At 35.2% G+C, this 10,573-nt stretch overlaps 1 protein-coding gene across 1 annotated transcript; it reads right to left on the reverse strand.

The window, feature by feature from the left end:
• Positions 1–5,603: 5,603 nt before the first annotated feature.
• On the reverse strand, positions 5,604–8,020 carry LOC107643410 (receptor-like serine/threonine-protein kinase SD1-8). Its single transcript, XM_021123547.2, has 5 exons — positions 7,536–8,020; positions 6,722–7,054; positions 6,051–6,179; positions 5,783–5,982; positions 5,604–5,663 (listed from the first exon to the last, which is right to left on the reverse strand). Exons 2-5 carry the CDS (start codon positions 6,780–6,782, stop codon positions 5,604–5,606), a joined length of 450 nt encoding a protein of 149 aa, XP_020979206.1. The 5' UTR covers positions 6,783–7,054; positions 7,536–8,020.
• Between the last annotated feature and the right edge of the window lie 2,553 nt (positions 8,021–10,573).

Genomic DNA, 10,573 nt, shown 5'->3' on the forward strand with positions numbered 1-10,573 from the left:
TTAAAGATGCATATAACAAGTGCTTTAGTTCTAATTTAAGTTGACAAGTCTTGTTTGGATTTTTACCTTCAATTTTCTATCTAGAAGACCATCAAGGGCCATGAACTGAACAACATGAGACCTGAATCCTCCAATCGATCCTTCTTCGATAGTGATCAAAACTTCGTGTGATTTTCCTAGGCTGCGAATGAGGAAACGATCCAATAGCTTGCAAAACCGTGCATCAGCAATAGTTATGCGCAAGCCATGATGCTCCACTAAGCCTAGAAACTAAAAAATAATAGACATGTTTGGTTTTTTATTTGGCAGCATTAAACCCATGAAAATGGCCAATTCAAGTATCAAAATTTTCAGGTTTCAATACCAAAAACCTTTTACTTTTCAACCTAGTGAAAAATAAATAGGGATGAGAAGAAAATCTTAAATTTATCAAAGCATAATAAAATGATTGCTTTCCCTTTAACCAATAAAATAGAGTGAAACTCAATTCCAACACAGAATAAAATGAACATCTGCATACATAGTATATTGAACATCTGTTATAGTTGATAATAAATATCTAACAAATTATTCAAATAATAAAATGGTGTACATAAGAAGAAAAATCCAGTAACTTAACTAAAGTCGTTAAATAAACATTCATTTATCAAATAAATCCATAGCCATCAACTAACCTATTGAAGCAGCAATGAGGGAGGTGGTCACCATCGGGTCCGGTGCGAGAAAGTGCGACGCCGGGTGCGGAAGTTTGGCGGCACGGCGACAGCAACCAGGAGCTTCTCTTCCTGGACAAACATAACCCAAATTAAAAAAGTATATAACCAACAATGGTTAAAAACCAGGAAATCAGCACCAACCACAGTAAGTTTTCATCCAAATCAGTGCAACAAATCAAACATATACACCTTCATGCAGATGCAGCACACCCATTTCAATCAACCATCAAATAAATCATTTGCATGAACAGCTATTCATGAAATAAACAACCAAAAGCAACTAACCTTTGGCAGCAGCGAGCAGGAAGGGGAAACCACGGCGTTGGGGGCGTTCACACGAAAACAGCGGCGGCACGAAGAAGCTCTGGGGGTCAGTGCTGGGTCAGGCGCAATGGAGTGCGACCCCGGATGCGTACGGTTGGCGGCGCGGCGACAGCTACCGGGAGCTCCTCGGCGACGTCAACGTTCGACGGTGGTGTGAGGAAGGCGCGAGGGAAGAGGGGAGCAGCGCGCGACTTCCGTGAATGGCCGACCTTGATTCTTACGGGAGGAGTGTGTGGGTGGCACCGGATGTCCAGTTTGTAGTGGACTACCACAAGAGGTTCTGTTGCAGCGCCGACGGTAAGGGATGTTGGGGTGTGGCTACTGTATTTTCGAATTTGGGGGTGTGGGTGGGTGGGGGGAGGATGGTTAAAATCTGAATGGTCAAAATTAGGGTTTGGTGGGAGAAGGAAGTGTTTTTATTTTATTGGGCCAATTCTAAAGCCCATTGTAGCCATTTTAAAGATACTCCATTGTCTTCTTAGTGGGGTTCTTTGATATATTACATAAATTATTACATTTATGAATGCATTTAGATACTCATCGACTGATTTGACTTATTTCTCTTTTGTTGGTCTCTGGATATTTTCCACTAAAGATATGTTGATGTTAGGATTTTTTTATTAAATTAAAAAAATTCATTATTTAAAAAAAATTTGACTTTAAATATGAGAATTTATCTTTTTTTGTTTGATTTGTGCTAGTTCGCTCATTAACTTGACGAATTGTATTATGGTTTAATTACTCTGTTGGTCTCTATAGTTTCGCGAAATTTTCAATTAGGTCCTTATACTTTTTTTCCTTTTAATTGAGTCCCTATACGTTAATTTGTTTTTCAATTAAGTCCCTGCCGTGAGGATAACATTTAAGATAACGGAATATCCTGTTTAAAAAACGAATATTCTTCTATTTGAGTTAGATATTCCAATCATACATATCTCTATTTTTTCAAAATACCCAAAAACTTCTTGACATTTTGTCACAAAGGAAAACAAAACCCTAGCCAGCCCCTAATTTTCTCTCTGAAAATCGTGTAAAGTGCGCTTCTACTCCGGGGGTCTGTCTTCTTCATCCATAGGCTTCGGCATCTTCATCCATAGCCGTCGGTCTGTCATCTTCATCCAAAGCCTTGGTGGTCGGCCGTCTGTCGCATCCTTCTCCCTGTGTTGCTCTGTTCTGCGTTGCTCTGTTCTGTCGTCTTCTGCATTGTTTGCCCGTCAAAGCCCTCACCATGCCTCGCCTCGCGTCACCTTGCTGCGCCGCGCCTCGCCTCACCGTGCCACGCCTCACCGTTCTGCGTGGCTTACTTTCTTGTTCTATTACACTCTTTGTAACCCTTGAAGCGAATTTTGTGTTGCCATTCTGTACAGGTGGAGGCAATATTAGACAAGGAGAATTTCACTTTGGAAGAGCTTCTTGATGAAGAGGAGGTGATCCAATAATGCAAGGTCTTAAACAGTCGACTCATCAACTTGTATGTCTCATTTCCCTTCCAGAAACAAATTTCATAGTGTTGTACATGTTTTTCATGCTTACCCAATTTTCATGCCCACCATTTGCATATGATTCAACAAAATTAATTGATAATTTGCCATTTCCCTCTTCTTACTCTGAGAGATCGAGCTCAGGTTGAACAGTTGTTATGCTACATTATTGAAGAACCACCAGAAGATGCTGAAAGCAAACGAACCTTCAAGTAAGTAGTAATAGTAGAATTTGTTGCTAAAGTACTTCATAATCACTGCTTAAGCCTTCTTGTTTACATCTAATCATCTTTCTTGTCATTATGTTTTCATTCATAAATGAAACTTCTATTTGAGTTTGAATTCATGCAGAAATTTATTACTGTATTGATTTTCCTTTCATATTCTTGTACATTCAGCTGATGAACTTATTATTCTCCTTCTTGGAGCCTAATCGTTCTCATAGCACCTTGTTGGCTGGCTACTTTAACAAGGTATATGTTTGACAAAGTTTCAGCTTTGGCTTACAAGGATAATATTTTGTAGTTGTGGCTTATCTGATAATATGTTTAACTCATTGTGATTTTAGCATTTGGTCTAAAGTTTGGAGATTGATAAGTTTCAAAATATGGAAAAGGAATGGAACTAGAAATGTTAGTGATTTCCAACTGTAGCTCCTCCGTTGTGAAGAATCTTTAAGTCAATTTTCCAGTTGGAATGTTATACCAGACTTTATAAGTTGAGATAGATATAATTGTTTAGTCTAAGTAGATATTGAATAGAGTATAGTTATGTTCATGAATTATTTTTACCATGTTTTACTTTAGATTGTGGATTATAAATTTAATGTATTTAGGAATTTTCAATATGTTAAATTTTATATTTCTATATAGACATTGTAAATGTTGTGGTATTTATTTGAAAAATTAATCTATACTCAATTCCTTTTATATTTTGTAGAAATATAATTATTTATGAAAATTTAGTTTTAATAGTGGTTAATCTGAAATTAGTAAAAATCTATAATTATAAAATTAGGAACAATGACCGAGTTTGTGATCGATTTAGATTTTTAGTTCAGAAATTAGCGACTAAAGGGTTCAGCGACCGATTTTCAAGAAAAATAAATCACTAAATCGGTCGCTATTCCGATAATTTCTTGTAGTGTCAATAGGGATTATAGGAATATCTTTCATTGAATATTTATAGTTTTACTAAATTTTTAATTAGGTCTCTATATTTTTTTTTCAATTAGGTCCCTAAGGGTATACAAATAATTTCACAATTCACTAACATTTTTTTGACGTTTAACATTAATAGGGACTAAATTGAAAAAAAATTAATGTATAGAGACCCAATTAAAAGAAAAAAAAGTATAGGGATCTAATTGAAAATTTCGCGAAACTATAAGGACCAACAGAATTATTAAACCTTGTATTATTATCACACAGTTCGCCTAGTGATGATTTAGCGAACTATTAAGAAGTTGGTCCAATTATAAAAAGTTCGCCCTCTCTTTCGTATTTTATTTTTACATTTCACTTTTACGGTTTTACCATTCTCATTCGTTTTTTAAACTGACATTGCTCTCTCGAATCTTCTCTCTAATTCCTCGTCTTCATAGGTAAGTTTTTTTTATTTTCGCTTTTATTTAATATTTATGTATTTGTTTTTGTCATATTTATTTATTTATTCAATTTATATAATATTATAATAATATTATTAACTGAATAATTAGATTAATATTATATGAAAATAATTATTAATTGTTATAAAAATAAATATTAGAATTAGTTAGATTAGTATTATGTGAATAATTAGATTAGCGTTATGTAAAAATAGTCATTAATTATTATAAAAATAAATATTTTAGAGTACTTTATAATTTTAGAATTGATAATAATATGTAGAGTAATTTTTAATTATTATAGTTTTAAATATTTTTTAAGTAGATTATAATATATAGAAATAAAAACAGATATTCGTTCACAATAGAATTATTTATGATTTAATTTAAATTTAAAGTGTATTTAGAGTAGTATTTGTATATTATTAATATTCATTGTTATGTATCTTTTGTAATTAGTGTAATATGATATTAGATTATAGATTAATAATATAAATAATTGTAGCGTATTATATTAGAATATGTATAAATAAATTATGCATTGACAAGATTATTTTTATATTTCTAAAGTTTTATATATATTATACAGATGGAGCAGAATTTGATGAGAGGTTATGAGCAGAAAATATATAGACAAGACGGGGATAATCATATTATTGGAAGGCTGTGGCACATCACTACAAGACACAAGGGAAATTAAGGCGGTTTTTTTGGGAATTTGTGGCGATTTTTAACCGTCGCAAAACGGCATACAAGTGGTCCTAGAAACGTTGCGAGTTAGGGGGTGGAGATTTGATTTTGATTTTGCGGCGGATTTTACAAACCGCTGGCACAACCGCCGGAAAATAGGATTAGATTATTTGCGACGATTTAGAACCACCGTGATTTGGCTAATAGATATTTTCAAAAAAATTGCAACGGTTTGTAAACCGCCGCAATTTTGAAAGCAATTTTTAAAAAAATGTATATTGTGGAGGTTTATAACCCCCACAATCTTATTATATTAAAAAAAATTATCTTCATAAAGCTACTCAATTATATCACTACGAGGAAACCGAAGAATGAAACAAAAGTAAAATATTATTTCATAATCATATTAGAAGAATTTGTCACTTGGTTATCTAAATAATGATACACGTTCAAAATACTAGACAAAAGCTAATAGCTTGAAACCTTTCAATAAAATTACTTTAGTAATCATCATGATTTGAATCATCTATCCAAAACAAATTGAATGACATCTATCTGAAGCATAGGAAGTTAGGAACTGAGGCCAATTTTATAATTACTACCAAAATAGAAAAATCTAAGTAAATAATGCAAGTTACCAAATAAAATGGAATCAAGGCCTCTATTTTTCATATATTCATATACCAACATCTCATTTTTCTTAATGCAGCAACCAAGCAACCGAACAAGATTTCGGTGTTGTAGTTTGACAATTGATTTGACTTCATTTTTAAATTCTTCAATTCCTTATCCAGAGTCTTCTGACAATCTTTTTATAGCATTTTCTTGGCCTTCAATCAATCTCCACTGATATTATCATAGACATTATTTGTTAGTGTATACACATAAAAATGTGTTTACGTTACAATCTGAGACTTTACTTTAGGAATGATAGCTGTTATACATAAAGTATTAAAACAGCTTACCCTATAAACACTACCGAAGCCTCCTTCTCCAAGTTTATTATCTTGAGAGAAATTGTTTGTAGCCATCATTAAGGTATCAAAATCAAACATTGGCAACTCTAGATCATCCATGTTCCTTTCATCACCCAAGTATCTTCTAGAAGGCACCACCTCATTCATTAACCAATCATGATTTCTATGGACAAAACCTGGAATAGTGGCTATTGATATACAATTCAGTACCATACTATACATAAGCATTCATATGAGAGAGATTATTGTACATTACCTCTAGATCTTTGTTTTCCCTTCTTCCATAAGTAACAAATAGCAACCAATCCAAAAACTAAAACAAGTGCACTAAATATGATTCCAATAACCTGTACTACTCTATGAGTCTTGTTGGAGCTAGTAGATCCTGTGTGTCACCAAACTGATCAGAAAGAACTCCACCTTAAATACTTAATCAATGAGGAAGGAACTTGCAATATCATCATCTTAGCAAAAATGTGCATAACCATTACTATTTAATATTCATGTTATAACAATTATATGTGATTATTTAGGCGATTGTATTATTTTAAAACCAAAGGATTTAATTAGGCACTTAGTAATAATTTCAATATAGCTATTGGATAAAAACTTAAAACTCCCTTCACTGAAAAGTCAATTAAAACCTATTAAAATTCAATATTAAATTAGTGTTCAAATTGACCTTTTGTAAGATTTAATACTTCAAGTTAATCTCCAAAAAATTACTCATGTGATTCAAATTATTCTTTTTAATAATTTTTTACTAACATATTATAATTAAATATAACACATTAAAGATGAAACACATTACAAACTTGACCTCACACATTCATAAGTTAATGTATCATGTTTCACTTTCTTTTGATTATTTTTGCTACAACTATAACACCTCATGGGGAGATAGATAATAGATAGATAGAGAGATACCTATATTAGCTGCAGCCAATCTGACATAGACATCTTGGCCATCCGTACAGTAGACACTCATGTCAAAGAGTTGACCAATTCACATAACACAGCCACTTCCTCCGTTTCTGATATCAATGTTTGCATATGCAGTGCATGAACAATTCCTCTTACACAGACTGTCACATTCATCAAGTGTCATACTCTTATTCATAAACACGCTGCTTATCTCTGGCAGCTTCATGTTCTCAAGATGTAGGAACTTGTCAGTCGAACAATTCAAACCCGTGTTCCTCACACACCCATCAACCCATCTCTCAAGTTCCAAGCTTCTTGGTTCTTAGGCCTGAACCTCTGCATACAAGTGCGAACCGGCGAAGTATTTTTGCAACAAGAAAATAAGACCAGTAGAGCAGCAATATTAAAATCAGAACGAAAGACAGAACAAATGGCAATCGAGGTTTTTTCTAAGCATCATATAGCAAATAGTATAAAAAATACATCAAATCAACCCTTGAACATTCAAGTTCAACTTGCAATACTAATTCAACTGCACATCATTAATAGCATTGTGCTGCTATATCAAAATTCTGGTTTATATCAATCACTCTTTTGGCTGTTCTATTTTAAAATTTTTATTTCTATCCCATAACAATATAAAATAATCAAATCAGGGGCACTAAACAGTTAAGCATTCAAGTTTAATTCAACAATATAAACAACCAAAATCAATAGGTTAAACCTAAAAGATACAAAATTTAAGAAAAAATCTATGAAATAGAGTTAAATTAGGAGAAAATCAGTAGCTAGAAACTCAACTCGGGGGGCCCTTGACCTGCATAACTCAGAACTTAGGAGCTCCAATCACAAGCCCCAATTAATGAGTGTCTAAAGCAGAAGCAGATGCAACGACATCGACAACCACATACCTAGCAACGACAACCAATAGGGAAAACAAAGAGGCACCACTGATGACCCGGGGGAAGCAGCAACAAAGACCAACTGGATGGTTGAGGCGGAGGCATGAAGCAGAGCAGAGGTAGGAGAACTTGAGAAAAATTAGGACAAAGACGACGGCTGCCAAGCTCCACAAAGAAGCTGCGAGGTGGAGTCAGGGGCAAGGGCTACACGCAATTTTGCTAAAGGAAGAAGATTGGAGAAGGGGATGGAGGGGCATTAGCTCGACGGACAAAGAGAACCCCCTGCGTGCGACGGATGGCGGCAGTAGCTTGATAGATGGACGGATCGACGAAGAGAGGCTAGGGTTTGCAGACCTTAATTCTATGTTCGGAGAAAGGGGGAGAAGGGGCTTGGCTCACTACTGAAATGAAATGAAGTGATTTCTCCTTTTTAGTGGGGGAAGGGACCAAAACAAAATTTGATGCGCTGAACAAACCCGCCAACTGAACCGCTGCAATCTTTCAATTTGGCGGTGGTTACGTAAACCGACGCTAAATGGCCGAAGCAATCCTCCGCCTGTTTTGTAGTGCATGGTATAAAATTTAAATTATATTTAATGTGAATGAAATTTATAAATTTTTTTAGTCGGAATTTAACATAATTTTATTTATCTTTTTATAGTGGTAGGATCTTACACACTAGAAGAAATAGACTGGCACGTCCCAATGAGCTAGCCATGCTATTATTCTTCACACAAGTAGGTTTTGGTCATGTAGCCTACATGCATGAGTGAGACCATAATTGGGCACTGGAATCTGCTTTGATCGAGAGGTCACGTCCGGAGTCACATACTTTTCATTTGCGTTGTAGGCAAATAACGATCATCTTGTAGGATGTGACTTGTAAACCCCGTTAAATTAGCGAATACTTAACTAATAAATTAAATTCTAATAAAATAAATTAAAAATGTGAATTTTATGTTAAAATAGGATAGAGCTCATTAAAACAATAATTTTGACACTAATTTCAAAGAATTTACCCCAAAATTGAGTCAAACGGGCCGAACCAGGCCCAAAATGGGCCCAAGACCCAACCCCTTGGCCCAATAAATTAATGAAAAGAGTCCTCTTCTTCCCCATTCAGCAAAGAACACTGAAGCATACAAGGGGGAAAGAAGAGAAAATCCCAAACCCTTATCACAACTCAATCCACCATAACTTCTCCCTCCGAGCTCCGATCGCCGCACTGTTTGCGGCCATGCGTTCACTGCGTCGAACTCTACAAATCCATCGGAAAAATTTTGTCGGTAAGTCACTTTATTACCCCAGTCTCTCCACCCCTCAAATTTTGAAATTTAAAAGTATTCAGGTTGAGAATTTGGTTGGTTTTGGTTCTCTAGGTTCAATCTAGCTTGCGGAACTTGTTGGACTTAGCTCTCTCGGTCCGTGGGTATGGTAAGAATCAATAACCCTAGCTATTTCTTGATTTGAGTAGGTTGGGTATTGAATTTGGGTATGTATGTGTGACATATGTGAAATTAGGTGTATATATGTATATGTTGGAGCTTAAATTGTGAGCCTTGGAACTGGTGGAGGTTGGATGCTTGTGCTTTGGTGATTTTGGGCTTGAGGGGCTATGTTGGTTTTGGTGATTTTGCCTTGGACAATACGCGAAAATCTGCCAAGGTATGGTTTAGGTTTCACGTATCTAAAATATAATGTTCTGTAAAAACTTAAGCTAGATGACCATAAGATAGGAATTGAATGCATGTGTATGTTAAATTGTTTAGTGCCTTGAGAATAATTGTGAACTAAGCTAGGAGTTGATTGTGGTTTGATATTGAGGATGAAGCCTAGGATGTTATGAGAAGCTTTGATGATGATTGGTAAAGTGTTAAAGATTGAATGTATGTATATGATGAATGATTGATGACCTTGTTAGTTAGTTGCGGAAGTTTGTGTTTAAAATGATGTAATATTGAGGAATGGTTGATTTGGGTGATGGTGGTGCGGTATATAATAGATGGTGGTACTATTTATATGAGTGGGATGTGGTTTGAGTTTGGTTTTTTTGTAAAAATTGAGGTTTGGATCTTTTTGTGTAAATTTGGTTTTTGGCCACACTTTGGTGACCCACAACTTAGATTCTGGATCCTCAAATGATTTCAAACTTATTTTAAATGAAAATTAGGTCCGTGAAGTTTACGCCGTTCAAAGAACGGAAGAAAAACAATTTAAAACGAAAAAGTTATGCGCATCGGAAGTTTAGGGTTCAAAATGTGAAATTCTGCAGATTTCAGACTTAGTAAATTTTTTTATAAAACATATGCCCACGCGTATGTGTGACTTGGAAATTTTGCATACGCGAACCACCCTCACGCGACCATGCAGTTCTGTTTGACACCATGCGTATGCGTAAAGGGGAATGTGTACGCCAAATGGGCCAAGGCCACGCGTACGCGTGACCCAGGTTACTTGCGTACGCGAAACTCCTCGTACACGACCAAACGATTTTGCCTGGTTTGCACGCGTACGCGAGATGAGGTATGCATACGCGTTATGGTCTAAATGTGTACCCACGCATACACGTGACCCACGGCGTATGCATGACTTCCCTATTTTCAGCAAAGGAGTTTTGTGTTTTAAAGCTCTATTTTGAACCTCCAAACCTCTGTTTTTACCCTTTTAGCCCTAGAACGTAATGATAAGCTTGATAATAAGTTAGAGCTAGGAAATAGAGATAATTTGGGGATGAAGTAAAGGTTAAAAAGTGATGAGTTATATGAGAAGAATGTGTATGCTTGGAGAATATATGATGCTACGGCTATGATGAACGATTATGTAATGAATATGAATGATTATAAATACTTATATGGCTTATGCATTTAATGTTATCTGAGATACGAGTTTCCTTGGGTAAAGTACTGTGGCTTGCCACCACACGTTCCAGGTTGAAACTCGATACTCTGTTGAC

Source organism: Arachis ipaensis, chromosome B5 (assembly GCF_059453495.1).
Source record: "Arachis ipaensis isolate K30076 ecotype BB chromosome B5, ASM5945349v1, whole genome shotgun sequence".
Taxonomy (NCBI): Eukaryota; Viridiplantae; Streptophyta; class Magnoliopsida; order Fabales; family Fabaceae; genus Arachis; species Arachis ipaensis.

What these genes read in the sequence shown, in the direction of transcription:
- LOC107643410 (XM_021123547.2), bottom strand. Translation starts at nt 6,782, where the DNA reads ATGAGTGTCTACTGTACGGATGGCCAAGATGTCTATGTCAGATTGGCT. An exon ending in ATTGGCTGCAGCTAATATAG is followed by an intron (nt 6,180 to 6,721) that starts GTATCTCTCTAT and finishes GGTGACACACAG; the next exon opens with GATCTACTAGCTCCAACAAG. An exon ending in GGGAAAACAAAGATCTAGAG is followed by an intron (nt 5,983 to 6,050) that starts GTAATGTACAAT and finishes GTATATCAATAG; the next exon opens with CCACTATTCCAGGTTTTGTC.